The 27,241-nt window shown below is 38.6% G+C and overlaps 1 protein-coding gene across 4 annotated transcripts in view; it reads right to left on the bottom strand.

Annotated features, from left to right (window-relative positions):
- Acaca (acetyl-CoA carboxylase alpha) overlaps positions 1 to 27,241 on the bottom strand; it is a 266,901-nt gene that overhangs the window by 113,384 nt on the left and 126,276 nt on the right. For all 4 annotated transcript variants that reach the window (XM_028890514.2, XM_028890515.2, XM_037201549.1 and 1 more), the window contains exons 24-29: positions 27,119 to 27,207; positions 20,289 to 20,413; positions 14,319 to 14,432; positions 13,049 to 13,162; positions 12,005 to 12,094; positions 10,404 to 10,522 (exon numbers count right to left, since the gene is read on the bottom strand). In XM_028890514.2, coding sequence (XP_028746347.1) covers positions 10,404 to 10,522; positions 12,005 to 12,094; positions 13,049 to 13,162; positions 14,319 to 14,432; positions 20,289 to 20,413; positions 27,119 to 27,207 — 651 coding nt within the window. The remainder of the gene's footprint in view (positions 1 to 10,403; positions 10,523 to 12,004; positions 12,095 to 13,048; positions 13,163 to 14,318; positions 14,433 to 20,288; positions 20,414 to 27,118; positions 27,208 to 27,241) is intronic.

The raw sequence follows: 27,241 nt of genomic DNA, 5'->3' as shown, positions 1-27,241 counted from the left end.
AAGCTACACAAAGGGAAATAAGACAAGACTCTTGAATTCTCTTTGGTATTTGAAAGTATTTCTCAGAATTTTGATGTCAGATATTTCCAAACAGAAAATGAATCAAATAAAAACTCTTACTTTCAATGTTAAATGGCAAGGGTTATCACCCATAATTTAGGGGTACTGTAAGGGGATTGACTGCTTGCTATCTTAACCTTCTTACATTCTTTTAACAGCACTGATTCCTTATTGGGGTTTTCTGGCACACAGAAATCTTAATGGGCAGAACATACCAGGTGCTGCTGCTGATGTATAGAGAGGAGGAAGGGGAAGGAAAATGATGCACTTTCCATGACAGTGAAAGGAACAGGATAGACTGAACTGGCCATATAAATAAAAGGCTGTGACATATCACCGCACACAAACTGTATACCTTGTGTGATTTGTGATCAGCGATGCTCTTTGCATCAAACCTGTTTCAGGGTGAGCTCATAAGACAACAAGAGCTACTCAGAGTGCAAAACTCGAGTGTCTGGATTCCTTGAGCTCTCACTTAGAGGAGAATGGGCTTTATTTATCAGAGTCTTAATTACAATGCACTTGGCCCACCCTCACTAATACACAAAATGCACAGATTCTACAGCAGAGCTGGGTGCAGCTGAACAGAAAACTTACTGCAGATGGTTAAACGAATACCAATGTGCTTTAACTCTTGTGATGTAGAAGACTCTAAACAATGAGGCCGCCTGCACAGTGGTTCTCTTAAGAGGAACCCAGTTCAAAGAGAAGAAACCTACAACCAAAGCAATCTCTGAATCCATTTATCTAAATTTGCAAAGTTTAAGAACCAGCACAATGTCAACTGTTAACCAATTTCTTTCTTTCTTTTTTTTTTTTTTTTTTTTTGGTTTTTCGAGACAGGGTTTCTCTGTGTAGCTTTTGCGCCTTTCCTGGAACTCACTTGGTAGCCCAGGCTGGCCTCGAACTCACAGAGATCCGCCTGGCTCTGCCTCCCGAGTGCTGGGATTAAAGGCATGCGCCACCACCGCCCGGCGAATTTCTTAAACTAACAAAATGGACTCACTTTTCTGTGGCTAACCTAGCCCCTCAGGACATCTTCATAGGATGAAGGTTAGTTTTCAGAAGGATAAGGTTTAAATTTAAAAAAAAAAAAAGAAAAGAAAAGGAAAAAAAAAGAAAGAAAGAAAAAAAGCACACCAACCAAAAGCTAATCTTTTCCACCAGCAATTATCAAGCTCTTATACGGAGCCCCCTGCTGCTCAGTCATAGGAATTACTTATTATATATACACAGTGGGGGTTAGGGAAAAAAAAAAAAGCAAAAACTCCCAATATCATCATTTAATTAAAAAGAACGGCTCCAAATCAATCGTGTGAGAGGTAGGTTTTGGCCAATTTATCCTCATTGGTAGAGTAAGAATTTGGTGGTCATAAATAAGAGGGAAGGCCAAACTGTCTTTTAACAGGCCAATGCTTAGCCATATCCTTAAGGATTATTTATACAGGAGCTATCATATCAGTTTAAAAATTTAATCAACACTCCCTACTACACAACATTTTAAGATACTAGATGTCTACATCTATGGCTTATGCAAAAATAAGAGATTGCCTATAGGTCAAATATTCCATTTCTTAGCTAAAAATAAAGTAAGATTTACCACATTCAACTGCATACACATCATCTCTGATAAGGCAATCAATGATATTACAGTTACATAAATGGGTTATTAATTAACTTCTAAAATCTGCTGTTTATACTATGCAAAGCATTTATTATGTTGAATTTCCATTTGTATGTTTTGGTAAGTACTGGACTCTCCCTTTAGTAATTTAAATTAGTTCCATTTTACAGATATGATAACTATGCAACAAGGTGGATCTTTTCCAAAGATACCGCTCTATATGGTGCCAAAAATAAGAATCTACATCTTGGGCTGGAGAGATGGCTCAGTGGTTAAGAGCACTGACTGCTCTTCTAGAGGTCCTGAGTTTAATTCCCAGCAACCACATGGTGGCTCACAACCACCTGTAATGAGATCTGGTGGCCTCTTCTGGCCTTCAGGGACACATACAAGCAGAATACTGTATACATAAAAAATCTTTAAAAAAAAAAAAGAATCTAGCCGGGCGTTGGTGGCGCACGCCTTTAATCCCAGCACTTGGGAGGCAGAGCCAGGTGAGGATCGCTGTGAGTTCGAGGCCAGCCTGGGCTACCAAGTGAGCTCCAGGAAAGGCGCAAAGCTACACAGAGAAACCCTGTCTCGAAAAACCAAAAAAAAAAAAAAAAAAAAAAAAAAAGAATCTACATCTTATATTTTCTCATCTCTGTACTTGAAGCTAGCACTCCACACTAATATAGACTTTAAAGGAGAAGAGAAGTCTTTCGACTCCTGAAGTTTCTGGCATTAAGTTCCCTCCAATTTTATTGACCCTCCAGCCCGGAATGGCTAGGGATCCTGTATGAATGCAAAGTCAGAGCTGTGCTGTACTAGCTGAGTCCTCTTTAATTTAACAAACACTGACTTCTCTGACAGTTTCAAGTTCTTTGAGCCATATACAACCCCTTACAGCTGAATTTCATTTTGCTTGATTTTAGATGGCCCTATATAGATTTTTTATCATATAAATATGTTCCTAGCTATTTTGCCTTCTAACTTAAGGAGAAAGAAAAAAGAGCCCTAATGAGAATGATGGGAATGCATGCCAACCAGCAGTGGTTACATCAAGCTGAGACTGAAAGCCAGTACAGGGCAAACCTTTTTAAATCAGGCAGCAAAGCAGAAGCAGAAGAGGTCGGCTGAGTAACCTACTAGCAGCCAGTAACAACAGTACCACAGGAGAAAGAGCAATTTGACTGGCTGTGACCAGTGGTGGTCTCCTTGTGTGACTGTATTTCAGCAGAAGAATCCAAATCAAGAGCTATAAAACATGTCTGAACCACAAATTTCCCTTGGTGTCCCTCCCCAATCTCCCCACAGTTCCAATACCCTGATTCCATTGCAAAGCTTGAATTTACAATAAAATGATCATTGCCTCATTCATTTGCAGCCTCTTCAAAGCCCCTTCTCTGCTCTGTTGGAAGATTGTGCTCTTCCTGAAACAGGAATGCCAACAGGGTTACAGTACATTACTGCTGCCTGCTGTATAATTAGCTACAACCCACAGCACAAAACTACAGGGATTTACAGGTGCCCTGGATTCTGCTTTTCCTTCCCCCGGGAATCAGCTAGTCTTCCCTGACAAGAAGAGACCTTGGGCTACCTTAATGATATATTGAGAGTTTTAAACTCAACTCTCCAATCTTACAAGTCCTGAGTGCCAAATAATACAGCGGAGGCTAGAAGCTGAGCCATGGACACAGGAAAGCACCTTGGTAAGCACTTAAACCTGCTGAGAATCTTCTCTTCTGCCAGATGCTTGCATCTTATCAGTAGACTACCCTGAATGAAGAAAGCAAGCACTGGAGGATTATATTTATTTATAATATATATATTATATATATTAAATATATATATATTATATATATTTATAGTTCATTCTGGCTTGCTAACTACAATCAAGTGTTCCCACCACTAAAAATGCTACAAGTTGGATGACTTTTGAGTGTCTCAGTACAATCCAAAACGGAGTTCTAATCTCTGGATATCAAAGATTGTCGGCATTCTCAAGAATGAAGGCAGGCTGATTAGTCACACGGAAAGCCTCTCATTTCTAATTTTCTTCACAAATAAAAAGAAGGTCTAGAGACCACTGACCAACAACTGAACACCTAAAGTGCCAAACCACTAAACCCAGCTATGAACAAAAACGTTATCAGGAAAGAAAACAGCCAACCTCTTCTGGACATAAGGCATGAGAAAAGCAAAGTACTTGAGCTAAAGCACTCTAACACAGAAGGGCAGATTTATAGGGAACAAACACCAAAAACTGTGCAGTGTAACCCAATTTAATTAAAGCATGGATTTCTATCTAAGAAATAGGGGGAAACACCAATAGGCCCCCACACATTATAAAATATGTATGGAAATACACAGCGAATATATATACCTTCATCTCCAGCATCAACTTTGATACTTATATGAATCATAAGTTTAAAAACTGCCTAAATTAACTACTATGTGTTACAAAGTTTGAGTTTTAAGTTTTGTACTCCCAGACTGTCAATAATATAGAACCATATGCAGTCACAGAATTTATAGCATAATGTGCATTAGAAAGATTTGTACAAAGTAGCTATATTTTAGAATTTTAACTACACAGAGTAACTGAAGAACTTGTTTCCACATTCTGAGACATTTAATATGTCCAAGGCTAATTGAAATCCTAATATCAAATAATCTAACAATCTGTCAAAAATAAAAGCATTAGGATAATGGTTCAGTATAATAAGGATTTGGCATTTTTAGCACCAGTGAACAATACCATGGTTTCAGAAATGGAAAGGGATGGAGAGGGGAGTGGGGAGGCAGAGGGGTGGGGGTAGGGGGAAGACAGATAGAAACACACCTCAGGCTCTAGACCCTAAGCTGCAAGAATGAGAAAAATGGCAAATGACACAGTCTCACTCTAGGATCAATCCATGTCAAAAACTAGTTGAACCCACTAAAGTGTTGGGCACATGGACTCTAAAAACTAAGAATTAGTTCCCTGAAGTAGACAAGCTGTCCCAACTATACCTGTATTAAGAAAATTAAACTGACACAAAGAAAATTATACACAATAGTAAATAAAATCTAAATTCTAAGATTTTTTGTTTTGTTTTGTTTTTTAAAGGAAACATACAAAAATAGACAGGTGTTACATACAGGCTTCTAAGTTTCCTTTAGTTACTGTTTAAGAGAAGGAAGTAAGAAGAAAAAGATAACTCCAGACCAGGGACATCTCTGAGTAAAGTTCTAACAACAGGATGCTCTAGTGAGAAACACAGAAGAAGCCAAGTAAGGTGAAACTACAGTTCCCAGAGAAAATCATGGAACTGTGACTAAGTTCAAGAAGAAAATGGCACACCGAATAAAGGATGCCTAGTAAGGATGAGGCAGGAAATCACAGGGATTAGCAAAGAACTAGCACTCTATTTAAAACAAAGAAAATCATCGAGGGAACCAGTGAGATGGCTCAGAGGTTGTTCCAGAAAAACTCAGCTTGATTCCCAGCATCCACATGGTGGCTCACAACCGTTCATAACTCCAGTTTCTGGGATCCAGTGACCTCTTCTGTTCTCTGAGGACACCAGGCATGGACATGATGCAGACATATATTCAGGCAAAAACCACACACACATAAAATAAAAATAAAGAGAATCTTAAAGAAAAAAGCCTTATGGAAACTTCCTAAGCTAATTAACCAAGTGTGCTAAAAAGGAATCTTTCCTTGTTTAGAGAGCTGCCCTATCATTTATAAATGTGCTTTTGCCTATGTTCCAACAATCTAAACAAGTCCTAACAAAATATAGACCTTCAATACAAAAGGCATCGGAAACATTTTCCTGAACAAACAACAACAAAATCTACTGCTGCTGTCAGGTTACAGAGATCCATGTTCTATTCCAACCTATGGGGGTCAAATCCACAGTCAGAAACTGAAGTGGGAATCCTAGCAGGTAACACCATGGCTCTGTTACCTATAACAGATTACAAAGACAATCCTAACAAAGTGCTGAACGGAAAGAAAATGCAAAAGTAACTGGTTAAATAAAATGTGCATTTTCAAGCCAGCATGCCTGTAACCCTTTCACTCAGGAAGTGAAGACAGGAGGATCTAGAGTTCAAAGTCATCCTTACATACACAGTAAGTTCCAGATCAGCCTAGGTTGTATTTTAAGGCCTTGTCTCAAAAAGATACCTGCCCCTCAAAAAAAGCATTTTCTTCCCAAATAATTTTTTATTTGTTAACCCCACTTGGGATAAAAGGTTATAATCTGCTTTGCATTGATATATGATTCTACATTCTCTATTTTAACAGAGTAATTACTGAAGCATGTGTAAAGTGTTATAATGTAAATCTGTATCTGGTATGGATAATTCATATAACTACTAAGAATAGCAACTTCAGAGGTGGTTCTGCTCCCCTCTCCTAGGAACAATACCATAAATGTAAAACAAAAGGAATCAATATTATTGTCCTAATTAAATTTTGGTCTAGATTTGAGCTGAGTAGTATGGCAGTAACTAGCTATGGATGGTCAGGGAGGCTAGACATGTAACTAGTCTGTATTGAAATATGCGATATTTAAAATTAAATATAAACTGTAAAATCAACTGAATTTCAAGGACTAAGTATGAATAAGAAAATAGAAAATATTACATTAATAATTTTTGTTATAGACTGAAAAGGCTTTTTATATATATATTGATTTTAATAACATATTATTACAATTGTTTCTTTTTGTACTTTCAAATGTAGCTAATGGGAAATTTAAAGTTACATATGTGACTTACATTAGATTCTACTACACTGTGTTGAAGTATTAGAGGAACTTTACAGTCACAACAGGACTCTAATCCAAAATCAATCAGGGATAGGATACCAATATGTGTTCTTTTAAAGGTACCCCTTAAATAATTTTGATAATCCTTAGAACATAATGGAAGAAAAAATAATGGAGTTAGAAAAATTAGCTAACCTTTTTTAAAAGGTGAACAGGTTTATTGTGAGTCTTCAGCCATTTTCTCAGTTCCCAGGAAAAAGACTCCAAATCCTTGGAGTTTCCCAAGCAATGAGAGTGTGTTTTGTTATTCATGCATCTCATGCATCCCATCTGAGCTTATGCTAAGCGGTGACATGACTCCAGATAGAAGCTAGAAACACCAACTACATGGTTAGAGGGTTAGGACTTTGTGCTAATTTGACCTCTGGGTAGGAAAGATTGAGTACATTCATGTGGCCTATGATTTGTTCCATCATGCCTATGAAATGAAACCCTGATAAGTCCCTGACACAAGCTTGTTGGAGTTTCCTGACTGGTGAGTACACTAATGTGCTGAGACGGGGAAGGTGCTGTGCCTTGATTTCGCAGAAAAAGAACAAAGACGCTGGCTGCACTTAAAGTCTTCCCAGACTTCCTCCATGTTCTTCATCTGCCTGGTCCCGACCTATATTCTTTATAATAAAACTAAAGTAAAGTACGAGGCACAACTATAACTCTTGCACTCAGGGGACTGAGGCAGGGGGACTGAATTGAGGGTGCAGCCTGGGTTACGTAGTAAGAGCTGTTTTAACAAACAAAACTTCAATAGAACTACAAATAAGATTGTGGTGCTTAAGTTCTGCAAAATTATTAAACTGAGGAGACTGTAGCGACTACCAACTTTGTAGTCCATTAGTCAGAAATGTAGGTGGCCTGGGGCTGCTCCATGGAAAGCCAAGTGCTTACTTGATAGCATTTGATCAAATTTGATATTGATAGAATCAAAACTGAATTGTAATACATCAATTGGTATCAGAATAAGGTTATAATTCTGAATATATTTAAAAGGAAATATAAAATCTTATCAAATATAAAATCAAATAGCAGATCTATAACTTTCTGAATAAGCTATTCTCTGAAACTGAATATATCATTCTGTGATCAAATGTAATCATTCGATCCTAAACTAACAAAAAGGCTTTAGAGATTAAAATAATTTACACATTTTATAGGGAGGCATGTGTGTGTGCGCGTACATGGTACATGCGCGCGCGCGCGCGCGCGCGTGTGTGTGTGTGTGTGTGTGTGTGTGTGTGTGTGTGACGCTCACGGGCATTCAGGTGTGAACACACACACATGCTTGCCTGTCTCTCTCTCCCCAGAATGGGGTTACAAATGCATGCCTTGTACCTGGTTTTTCTATGGGTGCTGGAGATCTAAACTTGGGTCCTCATCTTTGTGATAAGCGTTTTACTGACTAAGCTATCTCCTCAGCAGATATTTACAATTTTCACAAAGATTATTTATTTTTATTTTGCATTTATCTTCACTTGCACATCTACATAAATACTATTTCTACTAATAATGATAACATTCCAGCAGCTTTACATTTACACACATAATCAAAGAAAACTTTAGAACCTACAGATTATACTTCTTTTCAAACCTGGTTTTATCCATAGGGGTATATACATTATGGATGCTGGGAGGGACAAGACCATTTTAAAGCCATATCAGGACTAACCAAGATTTACTTCTGTAGCATAAATCTTAGAAGGTCTTATTAATAAAAACAAATCTGGAGCCAGGTATTGGGGTGAATGCTGGAAGATCAGTGAAGCAGAACAAGCCACAGCCACTTCACCTTACCAATTCCTCAGCTGATCCTGTTTCCTCAGACTGGAAGCCTCTGAATCCTTATCCAGAATGAATCTCAGCTGAACTGCTGCTAGAAGCCTAAAAGCTTAACCAACTATAGTTCCTCGTCCTCATGCCTTAAGTACCTTTCTGTCTCCTGCCATTACTTCCTGGGATTAAAGGCGTGAGTCATCATGCTTGGCTGTTTCCAGGGTGGCCTTGAACTCACAGAGATCCAGGTGGATCTCTGCCTCTGGAATACTAAGATTAAAGGCGTGTGCTACCACTGCCTAACCTCTATGTTTAATATTGTGGCTGTTCTGTTCTCTGACCCCAGATAAGTTTATTAGAGTGCACAATATTTTGGGGAACACAATACCACCACATACTTCCTTCATGTAGAAAGGTAAATAAGGCTTCTAACCAAAACAGTTCAGCATTACTTTCAATTTCTACTCAACTCTTTTTCACCTAACTGGACATATAGTCTCAAAATTTAAAAGACAGGGCCAATGTGATGACTCAGAGGGTAAAGGCATTTCCGACCTGATCTGAGTTCAATTCCCAGATCTAAGGTGGAAGGAGAGAACCAACTCCTGCAAGATGTCTTCACACAAATACACACACACACACACACACACACACACACACACACACACACACACACACACACGTAAAAAGAAAAGAGTAAGATAGGGCGAGAGCAATTTACAAAGACAAGGGAGCAATGTGGAAGGAAGTTAGAAGGAGCCCTGTAGGCTGACTACAAATCACTGCCCACAAGAAAGAGGCAAGAGAAAGCAGGAAGAAAGGGAGGTTGTCTTGAGAATTACAGAGCATTAAGTATAGCATGTAGTTCTCTACAATTATTCAAGGAATGCTGGAAAAGAAAGACCTAGTACTGAGCCCTATGTGCCACAAGTACTTCATTGCTCGATGAAGGACAACCATTTGTTTCTAGAAAATGAGATTCTGAAATCCATGGAGGCAAAAATGCACTGAGATGCTTGCTAAATCAAGTATATATGCTTTTCTCTGCCAGCCATAAGACATTTTTTGAGGTGGAAAAGTGAAAGGATCTTCTGAGACAAAGGAGAGACGTACTTTTCCTGAAGATGCCTCTGTTCATTGCCGACCTCTGCTGGATCAACAGTGGCATCCAGTGGCCAAAAGTCTCAGCACAGACTTCTTTGTCTCCAGAAAGGCTCTATTGCTTTGGGTGAAGTGGCAATTCAGAACAAAACCATTTCTGGTGTCTATAACTAAGGATCCCCAAAGACATAGTGGTTTGTAATACCAAGCGAAGAACCAAAGGCAATAAAGAAGAAATGGAGAGGAGCAGAGTACGATTGGCTGTGGTATTTATATTTCCTGTGGTGTTACTAAAAAGAATAAAAACACAGGAGGGAATGATCATATGTGTACTTGGAATTCTTAGAATTTCACTGCCACAGAACATTTTTTAATGGATATATAAATAAATTATTTTCATTTTAAACCCAAAGCAAAACAAATTTACATATGCACATTTTAAAGGACTTGGAAAGAGAAGACTAATGGAACTAGATGGCCAATTAAGTAACTAATCTATATTTAAGAAGTTTGGCTCTCAAGTGTGACTTAGGAAGAAAAAAAGCCCAACTGAATTACAACTGTTAAATTCAGGTGACAGTGTTAAGGGAGAAGGAAACTGGCTCAGGTGGATTAACCCAGAGTCAGCTCATGACAAAGCAGAACTTGTATACAGCGTTCTTATCTGTTTCAACTGCTGCCTTAATTTAGAGTATGTGTGTGGAGTGAGGGTGCAGGGTGGTCTGGCAAGTCAAATGCTCATGGGAGAAAGGAGAGAAGGAATCAAAAGGAGGGAAGAAAAAAAAAGGGGGAGAAGGGAGGAGAAAGGGTGTTCTTTAATTACATATATAAGCAAGAATGAACAGGATAACCCTAACCATCTATCTTAACTAGAACCAGGCTGCATCTCCCCAGATCAAGACACAAGCCCCAAGAAGCTCCTCTCTCTCAGTTCAAATCTGTTTATTTACATTTCTTGCTGCAAAGAACTGTCATTTAGTACCCCCCTTAACAGTGTCTTACTAGGCTACTGGTTAGCTCTGGTGTATGTACCAACTCAAACTCACCTGTTTGGATGAGATGTAGGCAGCATGAACTGAAATTCCACCACACAGGTATTGTCCTTAAGCTGGCGGTGTTGTACGCTGTTAAGTTCATAGGCAATATAAGCCCTTCGAACATACACCTGTTAAAAAAGTAATCCTCAGTAAATATATTTCAAAAACAGAAATGAAGAGGATGCCTGGACCAAGGAAAAGTCCTGAAGAGACACATCTGTTATAGAGATGGCAGTTTGCCATGAGAGGCCCAAGGCCTTGAACACAACACCTTGCTTTAATTGTTAAAGCTGGAGTTTTAATGCTTTTCCCATGATTGTAATATAGTGAAATAAAATGAGGCTGCTTCTGCTGGATACCCAGATACATGGTAAATCTTTCACACTAACCTAAACACTGGAGGTTTCCCCTTTTAGCAAAACAGAGCATACAGAACTATGACTACTAATTCATTAGTATAATAGAAGATAAATCATGCAGTGAGAAAAAATAAGAGATGATGATTCCAGGCTATTTTGGGGAATAACGAGGGAAAACAGAAAATCAAGGTCAAGTTCAACTTTTTAATCTATCTTGTACCACCACCACCACCACCACCACCACCACCACCACCAATCTTACTGCCCCAAATCAGTTCTGAAGGATTTCCATCCTGAACTACACAAAAAAGCAATGAGGCATAATGTAACATGTAATATCTCAAACCCACTAACTTGATTCAATAGTTAAAGAAACTGCAACAGAGTACATTTCAGCAAAACCCAGCAGTCTACATAGTCAATTTGCCATGCACAGAACATGCTACATGAGATTCTATCAGCATGTGAGGCATATAAGGAGGCACCTCATTTAAATGACATGAAAGCCTGGAAAAACACCAAGATATTTCAAATATTTGATATTTACTGAGTAGGAAACTTTATATTTTATCCACAGAATACAAATAAAAAATAACCCAAGAAAGCTTAACAGCAAACTGTGATGTGATGTTCTTTTACATGAATTCATTGAAAACACTTCTCGCTCCCATTTTCAAAATATGTTTACTTGGCAATGTTAAAGAAACATTCAGGGTCTGCAATTTTTGTGTTTAATGTGGTAGTGTGCTGTGGTGCAACACAAAAGTCTTTGGAGTCAGATTGCCCTGAGTTCAAACGCAAACTCCTCTGCTTAAATCTGTGTTTTCTGGTCAAGTCTCCTTACCTTGAAGTCTCATGTTTTTTAACTTTATGAAACTATAGGATCAGATGGAAAAGTAATGCACCTAAACCACAGTTCATTAGACATTATATAACTAAAATTTGGCTCAAGGTAAGGCAATATAAGTGGATCAACCAAATACTTTTCACTTATACTGTGAGTCTTAATTCATTATAAAATGTGAAAATTCAAAAATCTAGAAAGAAGAAACCATTGAAAAACCTGGCAGCTATTTCCCTGTTTTTAGACTGGAAGCAGGTGATTAATGCAGATAAAATGGCAGGTAAAGCACCCAACTAAGCATTTAGTGTTCCAGAAGAAAAGACCAAGGGGAAAGAAGGGACATGACATCAGACAGAAAACTCTGGCAAACCCATGGAGAAGGCTGTGTCACAGAACAGAACACTCACCTCCAGAGCTGCCATCCTCACCACCTGGTTGCTGTGGTAAAAAAAGTTTGGTAGGACATCAAAAATAGATGTTTCCGATAGGATGAGTTTCTGAAAGTCAAAAGGATATTGAAGTACTCAGTGAAACCTAAAACTTCTGTTGGCGAGTGCCATATATGAACGTAAAGTTCTGTTTCTTCTTCCTCAGCTACTGTGGAGAACATAGTAATACCTTGTCCCACAGGGTTGCCTTGAGGATTAGATGGGTTCAGACACATAAAATTCTCAGAATTGTTTATTAAAATGTATCAATAATATGCCAACACAAGTGCTTATTTATGACTATTATCATTTCAGACCTCTATTTGTACTTCCTCAATACGACCTAAAAATCCACTATGAGAAATCCCAGGTTTGAAAGCTAAGAGAAACCCTAGATTTCTACTATGAACCACATAATAAAAATCTACCTCTTTCTGCTTCTAGGTTCCCTAGGAGGAAATCCTACAGGAAGTATGAAGATTCCTTTGGCCAGTTTAACAACAATATGAAGAAAACACAAAGGCACCCCTGAGAAAATGATGTTATTTAAAAAATAGTTGAAGTCCTTCATTTGCAGCAAAATTATCCAATAATCTTATAAAATTGGCTTTTTATAAAGTGTAATAGTAAGCATTAAAATAAAATTAAAATTAAATGATATTTAAATAGCTTTGTCTCCAGAAGAGGAACAACCATCTATGTATGAATCTAATTCAAGCATCAGAAATCAAATAATGCTGCCAATTAATTCTGGTGTAGAATGCTTTCAAAAGACAGACTTCAATAAGACACTTCTATCAAAGAAGGTCCATTTGATTTTTAAAGCTAAGCTATAATCATGCAATATTTTTATGAAAAAAACATAAACATAAATCATTTTTAAAATTCAAGGAATAAAATTTCATTACATAGAAGTTAATTTCATTACATAGAAATTAATTTATGAAATCTTTAACTGAAATATGTTTATGGGAATGAAAGGAACAGGAATATGAAGTGGCAGGGAGGGGCTATTATAAATACCTGCAGGTTCTCAATGCAAAACTGGTGTCCATACATGTCAATGGCTGATAGGAAGATAGACTCTACTTGGTTATGGCGAAGCTCATATGATGGCAAATGGGAAGCAATAAGAACCTAGAGTGAAGGCAAAATAAGAGGCATAAGTTCCTGAGGGAGTGATTATTCTAGGCTCCTATTAGGCTGCCTGATACAAAAGCAATAAATATAAATCTGTAAGTGCAGGCATCAAAGATAAAACAGAGACCAAGTAAAACAACTTCTAGGTCCTGTAGCATAAAGTCAATGCCACCAAATACTGAATCTCAGTTACTTCTCACCATGATTTGCGTTGTGGACAATTTCCCACAGGGGTAGGGGGAAGGGAGAGCAAACAGCTTCAATCAAGTTCCATTAGTGCATGTGATTTACCTTTGCAAAGCTGCTAGTCTTGGGGACTGCATGACTAGCTGTTAATTGGGAATCAGGTCTGGCAGGGAGCAGCCGTGGGGAAGGTGAATGCAGTATAGCTAGCCTTTTGCAACTTTGCAGTAGAAAGAGAGGAAAAGCTGCTTTGACAGCCCCAGGTACTCAGCACCAAAGAGAAGGCATCAGGAGCTAACACCATGCATGTGAGGGGCACAATGTAAAAGCAGTGTCACAAACAAACAGAGAGTCAGTAGGACCTGAATATCCTCAGCAGGTCACTGAGAGGTTCAATAACTTTGAGGAGTTCAGTGACATGGATACAATTGTAGAGAAAGCAGAAGGTCACTGAGCAGCTTCAAATGCTGTGTCCTTGTCAATGCCCATGCAATGAAAACACAAAGGGAGTGCCAACTCTCAGCTTCCCTGCAGAAACCTTTTGGAATGGAAATGAGGACTACAGGGTGAAGCTAACTGGACTTCTCTGGGTTGTTCCGACTGCTAGTGCCTAAGATTCAAGTCATTATCTTTCTGCTTTCCACACTTGATTATTTTCTATATACTTATAACTTTTCATCTGTCTCTAAGCCCCCTCTGGGAAGTAAGAAAATACTGAGTTCATTTTCTTCTACCAGTTTACTTTTCTCCACCTGATCCTGGCTTACTACTACAGTGAGGTCTGGCAGAGAAGAGAGGAGACAATACCAGTATTTTATAATGTGAGAAACCCAACATTAATCATGTCCTTTGTCCATAAAAACATTGCAGGTGAAAACATTGCATTATCTTTGTAAAAGTGCACCGTGTCTAAAGCTGCCCAAATGATGAGAAATATCAGTCTTTCAAGCTAACCAATAACTGTTCTTACCTGACGGGCTCGCAGTGCCACTTTAGCATTGGTGGTCTTGCTGAGTTGAGTAAGCTCTGTGAGGATATTTAGCAGCTCATCAGTAAGTGTAGGGTCCCGTCCACACAACTGATCCTAGTGTTTATGTGGAAAGGAACACAGAAGCTTATATTACCAAAAAACCTCTGGTGGACAGAACCTAAAATAGGGAAAGGAAATACTTCTACTGCTGAGCTGTATAAGCACTGTTGCTGTTCTTCAGTCTCCTTCCCCCTCCTCTTGCCCATCAGCCGTTGCTGGAAGAATTTCTTTACCATACTTACCTTTTTTCATTTCAGGGATACTCTTTATCCCTGTTAGACCTTTATCACAGAAGTACAAGTGAAAGCATGGGACTGGAGCACGACTCAACACCTAAGTGCACTTTCTGCTCTTGCAGAGGACCCAGGTTTGGTTTCTAACAACCACATAGTGGCTCTCAACCATTTTAACTCTAGTTTCTAGGGATCTGACACCCTCTTCCAGACTCCAAAAATACCAGGCACGCATGCAGGCAAAAATATTCATAGAAAATAAAAATAAATCTAAAATACCTTAAAAAAGCATAGGACATTTGGCCTTTGGGATAAACATGCATTTCCCAAACACCTTTCCCAAAACCCATAATACTTTCCATGTCACAAGGTAAATACTTTTGGAATATTCAACACCATTATGCTAGGAAGAAGACATCTCAAACTTTCTTGACCTTCTAGTTAAAATTATATGAGAAAATGATTTCTAACACTAGATTCTCACTCCACAATCAATACGCAGTGGTTTATTCCCCACCTATCCTAGGCATAAGCAAAGAAGGGAAACTGAAAATCTCATCTTTTGAAGATAAGTAATAAGCAAAGCAGAACACATCAGGGGATATACACATCAGCTCAGACAAGACTATAAAATGATAAAAAGCAAAAAATAGTAAGAGCAGGTAGAGAGACCAAGGTAAGTTTCTCTATCCCAATCCTTCCTTTCCTAACACCCCTATAATGTTTAAACACATTGCTGTCTGAGTTATTTACTTCAATCATCAGAAGAGCCCACTAAAACATCTCAAATCATAGAAGCATTCTAGGTAAAATAATTTGCAAACTTTGCAAATGACTAGGCTAAAGTCCAACAACTGTAAAAGTTAATGTGATGAAATAAAGCCATTCACTTCTCCAACCTGAAGCATTTTTTTGGATAGGGAATAAGCCCTTTGAAAGCAACTGAGGCTTAACTTAGGTTGAAGAAAAATTAAGTCATCCTCTTGCTTAACTACAGACTGTGTTCCAAGTTAAAAACAAAACCAAGCAAAACACACAAACACCATTTTCTTTTCATGAGAGAAATGGAATGAGAAAGACAGTGGGGGAAAAAACAGCATCTGTTTAAAAACAGGAAGTAGGGTGGAAGAATATGGAAAGTTAGGGAAAAAACAAAATATGAAGTAATTTTTCATTCACAAATACAGGCTGACAATTTTCCTGGGCTCCCCATGACACAGTATAAAAACCATACCTCCTCTGAGGCCAAAATCAAATATAGCTTGATAGAACTCCATTTGTGTTAGTTTTTCTTAACTTAGAAGTTTTCCATTCAAGTATTTGTAATTATAGATGGTTGTGAGTTGACAAGTGGGTACTAGGAACTGAACCTAGGTCCTGTACAAGAGCAGCAAGTGCTCTTAACCACTGAGCATCCAGCCCCTGAAATATTATTTTCTCCACTATCATTGGGACTTCTTTTCAACACTCTTTTGGCCTTGATCCAGACATAGTGTTGAGATCCTGGAAGAAACAGTGTTCTTCAGAAGCACTCACGCTAAGTGACAACATTCAGCAGGATACTAATGGCCTGAGACATAGTCTCTCTAAGCTTCCTTTGGGCAACTGGACAACCCAAGATTACCACTCCATTCTGTCAAATTTTGTAACAATGCCCTCAGAGGGCAACCATGTCAACAGATGTGTTTCCAAAATAAAGCAGCACACAAAGAAACCCTAAAACCAACAACAAAGATGCTCATTTAAATAACCAGTTAACTTTAAGTCATTTGCTGAAATCTGCAGGACAAAGTGAAACTACTGACCATCTCTGGTCAAGACCATACGACACAGTTATTTCTTGCTTTTATTCTCCTCCTAGATGTTTGCTAAGAAATATTTTGGATTTCAGAAATACAATAAATATGCTTAAAGTAGCAATCCATGGCCAAAGTTACATAACTAATAAACAGAAAAGCCCAACAGAGTCAAATACAATCTTAGCATCTTAGGCATTAGGTGCCCCAAGAAAGGCAATTCAAAACAGAAGGAATAAGGCCTTAGATGTAATACCCTTGAAACATTAACTACTTACCATTTAGCTGAGTAAGGCTTCTTCCTGAGAAAATGCTATGAAATTTATCAATCAGTTGCTAATAATACCTTTTTTCAGTGTGATTGTTAGCTTAAAGTGTCAACTTTACACAACCTAGAATCACTTGGGAAGAGTGTTTCAATGAGGAGCTGTCCAAACAGGGTTTGCCTATGGGCATATCTATGAGGAGTTATCTGAATTCATGTGGGAAGAACCAGCCCATGATGGGTAGCATCATTCCCTAGGCAGGGTGTCCTGAACTGTGTAAAAGTGAAGAAATAAAGCTGAGCACAGGCAAGCAAGTAAACATGCGTGTATTTCTTTCTCTCTGCTCTCAACTATGGGTGTGATGTGACTAGCAAGTTCCTGCCTTGACTTCTCCACAAAAATGGAATTTAACCTGGACTTGAAAGCTAAAATAAACTCCTTTTACCCTAAGCTGCTTTTTGTTCAGGTATTTTATGGGAGCAACAGAAGTGAAACTGAACATTTATTAAATTTGAGATTTCTAAGATTTTTCTTTTAACCTATACAGCGGACCGATTACATGTTGTCATGATAAAAGAAAGAAGGAAAGGAACTACTTTGTATTTTATATGCTCTGTCTGAATCAAATTAGAGGTTTCCACACACAGCATGTCTCGTGAAAGCATGTTCATGTGAATGAAAGTACTGGAGAAGTCTATTCAACAGAAATTTGCTTAGCAGTCCTTGGGGCAAGTTACCACTATGCAACATATGGTAACAACTGCAGAGGAGCACAGCACCTCTCCATTGGTGCAACTTGATTTTCTTGATTCTTTCTTTTAGGTTCAAAGGCCCAGAAGTCATCATCTAGCTCAGCAAAGTACATTATCAACATTCCTACTTCTAGAAAGCAGAGATTGGAATGCTGGGCACATAACCATCAATCAGGAGACCAAAGTAAGCAAAGAAAGGTGACCAGAAGAGAACACAAGCTGGGGAAAGTGAAATTCTATCACATTCCAGTGACATCTGTAAAAGACAGTAAGACCTAGAGAAAGAGGAATCCCAACATCTAAAATGCCTCTTACAGGCTACTACCATGAATGCAGATGTGGGGGAGGGGAGCAGCTGGCCACTGTTAAAAATGAAAATATGCCTGGCATTCAGAAATATTGGAGTGGAAAGGGGCACCATCTGAGCCTTCCCCTTACCTATACATGTCACTGTTAACTGGCCGAGCTCAATCATAACAATTAACCCCTTGATTTCAAAATCTTTGTAAGGTAAAAATAATTAATATTTGAAAAGAAGTTAGTGATATGTAAGACTATAGCTTACTGAATCTTGCTTTGATTTTAGAGGAAAAAAAAGAAGTGAAGATGCTAACATATAGAAAGGGGTAAATCCAGCTGCCAGAGCTCAGCCTGCTATGAAGAAAGTTAGGGCACTATCCATGCAGGTAAGAAATAATCAGGATGACAAGGTGGGGGAAAACAGCAGCAAGTCAGGGTCCCCTTGGCTTCTGCCTGTCCTGACTGGGAAAAGCAGCAAGCAAAGCCTCAAACCGGTTCTCTGACAGGGCCCAACGCCTCTGCAGCACCCCCGTGTAATTACACACTTGAGTGACTGGACTCTGAAGAAAATTGAAGGCCTGAGCTCCGAACAGCTGCCATTTTCTCTCTCCATCACACCAGCGTGATTACTTGAGAAATGAACAGCCCCGGCTCAAAGCTACTCCAGAATTCTCAGAGGAAATATGGCTCCGTGTTCCAATAATGAGATTCTTAAGGCAAGCGTTACTTACAATCACTCCGCAAAAGGAGCGAGCCGAGCCCCTATATCTTACAAATTAGAATTTAAGAAACCCAGCGACAGTCCTGGACGATCATTACTCTTCTGCTGCTCCAAGGATTCTGAGCTTTGGTCTATTTTTAGTGCAGAAAACTGTTAAGTTCTTAAAAAGGTAATCATAATAAGATGAAAAATTTGCCATAATTAGCTCCCTATAAAGGCAAATTCCAGCCCCATTTTGGTCCACACTGACAGATCCTTCTACTTTCTAATCATTACCCTTTTCTTCCAGAAAGTCTTGACTTTCTCCAAGTGAGAATTAACAATCCTCGCATTAAAATTTGAAAAAGAAAGTAGGATTTCTTTTTCTTTTTTTTCTTTTTTTAAAGATTTATTTATTTATTATGTATACAGATCTCATTACAGATGGTTGTAAGCCACCATGTGGTTGCTGGGAATTGAACTCAGGACCTCTGGAAGAGCAGTCAGTGCTCTTAACCTCTGAGCCATCTCTCCAGCCCCAGAAAGTAGGATTTCTGAGGGAAAATAAACAGTAAGTTGCTATAGATCATAAACTTTTTGCAGAAAGCTATCTCATGGGAAAGTTAAAACAGTACTTAGTGCTAATATTTCCGCCCATCTCAAAGGCCTGGTTTCCTCACCAGGCAGCCATTCCAGGGTAACAGCAAAGGTAATGAACTCCCCCTATGACATGTTTTTTAAAGTGGCTACCTAAAAAATGCTGTATCTGATAGAACCAACCGGTGAGGCAGACAGCTGAGTGAGTGGCAATGCTGTCAACCAGTGACACGAGGAAGACCGTTTCCTGTCATTCTGAGGGATTACATCAAAAATGGCAGTGAAGATTTATAAGGGGTTTTCCCTTCCATGAAGAAATGATGGAATTAAAAGTATCAAGAATGTTCATCCCACAAAACGCCAGGAAAGGGAGCTCAGGGAGTGGACTGTACTTCAGTCCCTAGCAAGGCAAATGCAGCAGTGGGTCCCATCCTCACAGGCTGGCCGTGGAGAAGGGCCTCTCCACGCATCCCTATTGTTCTCAAACACTGCACACTAGCTCAGCCAGGAAGAACTAGGAGTGGGCAACTCGAAACCAACATAAAAACCCTGAGCTCTGCAAACTCCTCCAAGAGGCAAAGGCATCTCATCCCAACTCACAGTTGCCAGTTTGATTCCTCCTCCCATTTTCTACTAATTCTTGCATTAGTCAGATATGGGAACAAAAGAACTGAGTCGTTACAACCTAATACCCTGAGCACAGATTTTCATGCAAATCAAAGAAGAAAGACCAACAAAGATGCTGAATACATTTCATTGTTTTGTTGGAGGGGGAAGACCAGCACTACATTTCTCACATTTTATTAAGTTGCTGACTCGGGAACCAGTGCTTGTACTGCTGGACATAAACAAGAGTTAAAACGCAGCAGCACACTGGTTAGAGGAAACTGCATTAGAGAGCTGCCTCACGTTGACAAGAGAAACTGGAAAGGGCCAGGCATTCCTAAGTAGAGCTAAGAGAGCTCAGTTCCTGTACACATCCTATGCAGAACAGTCCCTTCCTAACTGTTACACACTACTTTCAGATCAAGCAACTGCTAACTTGCAGCCCAGGCTCTGATTACCATAATTAGAAAAGAAAGGAGCTTTTGTTCTGAGACAGACAGACAGACAGACAGACACACACACACACACACACACACACACACACTTTGTGTGTGCGCACACACACACACACACACACACACACACACACACACACTTTGCATAACATCAACCAACCTTACAAATTCTGGAAACAGCAAAAACAACAAACCTGATACTCACAATAAGCATTGTGACTAGAAGATTCTTTTTGGTGACCTGAGCATGGGAGAAGATGTAGTTCAGTACAGTGTTCATGTCACTTTTGTTCTCTTCCCGAAGAGCAAACACACATTTGTCGTAGTGGCCTGCAAGTGGTAAAGAAAACTGGTCCTCACCATGTATACATGAAGCTTCATCCTTACATGCTATTGATTGTTTCTTAATGCCTGTAATTTCTTTGATAAGCAGTGAGAAGAAACACCTTAAGGATTCTTTTGGATGGATTTAGACAGAGCTAGCATGTGGGCCTTAAAAGAAGCACTAGACCAAGAGTCATAAGAAACCAAGTATAAACCTGGGTTCAAGATCTAGCTCTACTACAATTCACTGTTCGAATCACTTGACCTCTCTGGGTCTTGATTTTATTTAAAAAATTAAAAGGGAAAGAGATATGTTTTTAAAATAAAGGTGGGAAGGGTGTGACTCAAATTCCACTTTTATCTCTTCATGATCTTATTTGTTTTCCTGGAATAATTTCCTTAAAAAAGAAGGTTCTGGTGCTTAAAAAATAAATGTCAAGGGTTGGGAAGATGCTCAACAGGTACAGTGCTTGCCTCACAAGCACCAGTTCCTGAGTATGAACCTAAGACCCAAATAAAAATGCCCAACATGGTGTTTGTATGTTTGTAACTCCAGAGCTAGAGAGGTGGACACAGAAAAAAAAAAATCTCTGGACTTGCTGGACAGCCAGTTTAATTTAATTGGTAAGCTCCAGGCCAACAAGAGACCTTGTAACAAAAGAAGTGAATGGCATTTCTGAACAGCAGGTGTCTTCACGTCTATATAGGTACACATACCCACACACAGGAACATGCATACATGTAGGTGCACATGCATATACAATGCATTAACAAAATAAATGTTGAAACCATTAATCCTAATGATCTTTGAAGTCGACTCCAGCTTGAGCTTCTGGCTTCACATCTGACTCACTGAGAATGTTTCACTAACTAATATTTCATCTAACTGCTAAGAACTGTTGTAGAAATAAAACTTAACAATATTCGTAAGTGTGTCTACTATATTGGGAATCAGTATTTCCACTGTAAGTCAAGGAAAAAAGCAAGCAATGTCCAGGAATTCCAAATCCAAACCACAGTGCACATGATGGGGAGCCTGACATGTGCCAAAAGGCTCTAGGGAGTACAGTTCTGCGTGCTTTGCTGGCCTTCTGTTAGGCACCACAAGCAGGGTAATGCTGGGCAGGAAAGCTGTGTTCTGCAACAGAAACAAGCCTCTGGCACATCTATGTATGCATCTATGATGGAGCATAAGTGAGTGATACATGTGTCTTGAGAAAATAGCTTAGCTCTAAATTAAATTTCCAAGTAAGAAAATGAAAGTTTGCATATTTGTGGGCCAGAATTTTATGAAATAAAAATAATATGAAAGGATCATCACCACATTTAGATTCTGTGTTAAACTACAACAGTGATGTTTAAAATGTATTACTGTGTTTTCCTAGAATAACATTTGATCAGGGAAACCCTAATTTATCTGTTTTAAATACCAGAAATTACTATAATTAGTATTTTTCAAAATGAAACTAGCATGTTGGAAAAAACTAGACTATACTAGCTAGAAGACAGCCAATCAAATAACAAATTCAATTTTGATAAAATGGAAAATGTTTAAAAATTGGTTGCCCTTAGGCTAGAGATGTAGTTAAATAGTAGAGCACTCATCTAGCATGTTCCATCTCCAGCACTGCCTTAAAAAAAAAACAAAAAACGGTTGTCCTGTATTTCCTCTACTGAGACACAGCTTTGCAGTGACAAAAGAAACACATCTGGGCAACAGCAATGATTAGAAGCAAGGGAAATAAAAAGAACATGTTTACCTGAGGTGAGGGGACACAGTAACAAAAACAAAACAATAACAAGTAATCACTTTAAAAATAACTCCTAGTTGTGATGGACAAAGGAAGCTGTAAGAAGATGCTTCAGTGGTTAAGAGCACTTACTGCTCTTGCAGAGGACCCTAGTTCAGTTCCCAGGACTCACATCTGGTGGCTAACAACCATCTATAATTCCAGCTCCCGGTGATCTAATACTCTCTTGTGGCTCCCATGGGGCACTACTCATGTGTACAACCTCCCCTCGCACATATACATATAATTAAAAATAAGTGCTTAAGAGAAAGAAGAGGAGGAGGAGTCCCAGTGAGGACCCAGTATCAGTCGTTTAGCAGAAGCCAGATGACTAACGACTCATTGCAATGAACACTTGCAAATGAAGTTGTATGGACTAAAGTGTACACTGTGTGACTCACTGTGTCGCACTACAGCATCCACGATGAGATTTTTTTTTTCTCTTTTAAATTTTATTTTATTTTGGGGAAGAGGTTGCAAGGGCAGAGGGTAGATATGAAGGAATGGGGAGATGAATGGGATTGGGATGCATGATGTGAAAGCAACAAAGAATCAATAAAATTTATCTTAAAAAAAAAAAAAAAAAAAAAAAGGAATACAGGAGTGAGAGATGGCTTGGTGGTTAAGCACACTGGCTACTACTCTTCCAAAGGTCTAAGGTTTGATTCCCAGCACCAACATGACAGGTCACAACCATGTGTAACTCCAGTTTCAGGGGGAATAGGATGCCCTCTTCTGGCCTCTTCAGGTATCAAGCATATATATGGTGCACAGATATACATTCAGACAAAACACCCATATACATAAAATAAAAAATCTTTTTAGAAAATTATTTTATTTTATGTGTAAGGGTGTTTTAACTACAAGTGTTTGTACACTACATGTATGCAGTGCCATCAGATTCCAGAAGAAGGAAATCATGTAAATACGGGGAATTGTACCCAGCATCTCTGGGAAAGCAGCCAGTGTGCTTAACCACTGGGTAGACTGTCTATATTGTATTCTTCCTTTTAAACAACTATTTTTTTATAAGTCATTCCTTCAGCCCAGAAAAACAAAACAAAACCCTCAGATATATAAAATATATACTAAAACTTGAAATGAATAAATACCCATGTACTATTTCAAATGAATAAATACCTACATGCTATTTCAATTTTGTTGTTGTTTTGTTTTGTTTTCAAGACAGGTTTCTCTGTATAGTCCTGGCTGTGTTGGAACTTGCTTTGTAGATGAGGCTAGCCTCAAACTCAGAGATTTTCCTGACTTTGCTTCCCAAGTGTTGGCATTAGAGGTGTGAGCCACCACTGCCCAGCTCTGAAATTTTTTTTTGTTTTTAAGCATATATTTAAAAAATTGAGCCTGTTTTGAAAAAAAAAAAAGTACTAACATTATTTTATGTGTATTTTACGTTTATTTTATTAACGTTTATTTCTTGTGTATATGTGTATCACATGTACACAAGAGCTCAGCATGGACAGAAGAGGTGTGGGATCCTCTGGAACTACACTTAGAGATGGTTATAAGTTCTGCAGTAAGTGCTCTTACTGATGAACCATCTCTCCAGCTGTAATGCCCTAACCCCACCACCCTTTTTTAATAGGTAAGTTCTCAGTATATGGTCCAATGTTGGCCTTGAGTTTGGCAATCTTCCTGCCTCAATTTCCCAAGTGCTGGAAGCACGAGACACTGTACTTACCTTCAAAGCTAACCATACATTTAGTACCTTTTAATACCTCTATCTGCTATGTGTTCTTCTGTGGTGATATTGTATCCTCCCAATATATCGTGCACCTTAATAAACTTATTTGGGGTCAGAGAACAGAACTGCAGTTAGACAGACAAAGAGGCCAGAAAATGGTGGCACACACACCTTTAATCCTAGCATTCTGGAGGCAGAGATCTACCTGGATCTCTGAGTTCAAAGCCACATTGGAAACAGTCAGGCATGCCTTTAATCCCAGGAAGTGATGGCAGGAAGCAGAAAGGTATATAAGGCATGGAAACCAGGAACTAGAGTCTGTTAAGCGTTTAGGCTTTTGAGCAGCAGTTCAGCTGAGATCCATTTAGATGAAGACATAGAGGCTTCCAGTTTGAGGAAACGAGATCAGCTGAGAAGTTGGTGAGGTGAGATTAGCTGTGACCTGTTCTTTTTCTCTGATCTTCCAGAGTTCACCCCAATACCTCTGGGTTTGTTTTTATTAACAAGACCTTCTAAAATTCGTGCTACGTTCTTCAAAAACAATTACTAAGCTGAATTTTATATTAATAATTCTTTTTCTTTCTTTACATTTGTCAACAATAAATCTAGCTTATTTTTTCCTGGTTTTGAACTTGATAATATAGAACCACACAATGTACTGATCATTTGTTTATACATATTCCTAGGAATCATCTATTTTCAGTGCTATAGAATACTGTACTATAGGAATATCCTAGAATTCAAAAAGCCATTCTATTTGTATATATGTAAAGGGTTTATTTTTATTTATTTATTTATTTATTGCTATTATGAATAGTGGTGACACAAAACAGTCCTTCTATCTTAGAGTAAGATTACTAGGCTAGAGAGCATAAATAAAAACTCAACTTTATGAAAAACTTCTTCGATATGGACATGCTGGCTGTTTTCGGAAACAATCATGCCATTTGCACTTCCACTCCCAAGGGCAGTATAAAATAACAATATGATTATAAAAATCTGTGATTTGGGCTCCTATTTCTGTAATTGGTAATCGGAGTGAGCATTTTCTTGAAGTTTATGGATTATTTGTGCTTCCTCTTCTGTGAAATATCTTTTTCTCTCTCTTGCCCATTTTTTCTGTTCGATTGCCTTTTACGTACTAATACTAATCCTGTCGTAGGTGTAAATTTTATGAATAGCTCCTCTCACTTTGCAACCTGTGTTCTTGATTTCTTAATAGTATATGGGATGAACAGAAGTTCTTGAGCAGACAGAATTAATCAGTTGTTTCCTTTATAGTATATACTGTTGGTAGTATGATAAACTCTTCTCTATCCGAGGTCATAAGGATATCCTAAAATTTCATAATTTTGCCTCTTTGATAGTGTTCAATCTTTAATTCACTTGAAATTGGTTTTGAGTGTATGAAATGAAGGTGGATGACTGGCTCATCATCTTGGTATTGTTGAATTGATGTTTTATCCTTTTCCTCATGATCACAATGCCTGCTCTATCAGGAAACGATCTACTTCTGGGTAATTATGTTTCTTTCATCTATAACTTTCACAAATGTCATAGCTGTTCAATTAATATAGCGTTATAGTAAATCTTGGTGTCTCATCCAGCAGATATTTTTTACCTTCTATTTCTTTAGAATTCATCTCTTTGTTTGAAACAGGGTCTCAACAGGTAACCCTAGAGCTTACTATGTAGACTGGGCTGGTCTGGAATGCACGGCAATCCTGCCTGTCTTCTGAGCACTGGTGTTACAGCTACACCTAATTTGAAAATACCTTGGCTGTTACCAGAAATTTTGTGTAAATTTTAGAATTAGCTTGACAAGTTTCACAAAGATATCTGGAAGGGTGCTTATTGGAATGTCAATAGATTGACAAAGTGAATTTCGGGAGAATCGATACCTTTGTAACAGTGTCATGATATTTACCTAGATATTCTTTACTATTGGTCCCTCATTAGAATTTCCTCCAGAAGAGGACTGTATGTTTTTATGCCTTTATATTTTATGGTTTTTAACTGCAATTTTAAATGGTATATTTTTCACAACTGTTTTTCTAAACAGTTGCTGTAAGGAGGTCTTTCCTGGCTGGGCCTGGTGGCGCATGCCTTGAATCCCAATTGGCACTTGGTAGACAGAGGCAGAGGGATCTCTATTAATTCAAGGCCAGCCTGGTCTACATAGCAAATGGCAGGCAGGCCAAGGCTACAGAATAAGACCGTGTCTCAAAAATAAATAATCAAAGTCTTTTCTGTAGTGTTGAGGACTGAACCCGGGATCTCATGCATGATAGTCAAGTGTTCTACTCTGGAGCTGCACCCCAGCTGCAACTGAATTTTATTTTTAAAATTTTTTTTACTCTTTTAGTTTTTCGAGACAGGGTTTCTCTGTGTAACAGCCCTAACTATCAAGTTATTTTTGTCCAATTTTTTTTCACAGTATCTTGAGATGATGACCCTGTTTATTCTTTCTTATTCTACTAGTACATGATAAACTACATCATTGACTGTCCCTGAATTCATCAAACTTGCTTTAATTGGCATAAAGCCAGCTTGCTTTAGCTTGATAATATCTACTTTGGGGATTTAACTGGTCATGAATGGTAGAGACATCTTTTAAATTATGCAAAAGTGAGCAGAGAAGAGGAAGAAATAATTTGGTGTTACACTGCCATCTTGTGGCAAGATGCCATAAACATCAGTATATAGCTTTAAAATCTTAATGGAGGTATTTCATTCTTAAAGACTATCCATCATTTAGTGAAGCTCTTCAGAGAAAGCTAGGGATAAATTCCACCTAAATGACACACTAAAAAGTAGTGGAGATTTTAAGCTCTTCCCATATGCCTGTGGTTCAACCCGTGGATTAGGGGCTGAGAGGCAAGCTCTTCAGACAGGGAATTTCAATTTCAGGCTGGTCATGACTCAACTGACTCTCAATACACAAGGTCAAGAAGATGTCAACAGGGAATGATAATCTCTCCAAGAACATCTCAACCCTTCCTCAGAAGCACCCCAGAACTCCGGTTTCACCAAGCTATGTTATGGCAGTGTTCTTTTTCATCCTGGAGAGGTATGGAGGTTTTAGTTTTGCAGGGAAGTAGTGAGAAGAAAAGTTTGTTAATGGGAAGTGTTAGTAACTGGGTGAACTGACTTAGATCTTACACAATACAGTCATCAGAACTGCAAACTTCCTGACAGAGTCCTCAGGATGAAGCTTACCATTCTGGAACTGTGTCTCTACACGCAGGTACTGTCGGAGCAGATCCATCACCACAGCCTTCATGTGGCCACGGATGCCACTTCGGTACCTATGAAGCAAGACAGACCAATACGGTATATTAA

This window comes from Peromyscus leucopus, chromosome 8b (genome assembly GCF_004664715.2).
Source record: "Peromyscus leucopus breed LL Stock chromosome 8b, UCI_PerLeu_2.1, whole genome shotgun sequence".
Classification (NCBI taxonomy): domain Eukaryota; kingdom Metazoa; phylum Chordata; class Mammalia; order Rodentia; family Cricetidae; genus Peromyscus; species Peromyscus leucopus.
Note: the sequence above shows the minus strand (reverse complement) of the source record. Positions and strands in the feature narration are given on the sequence as shown.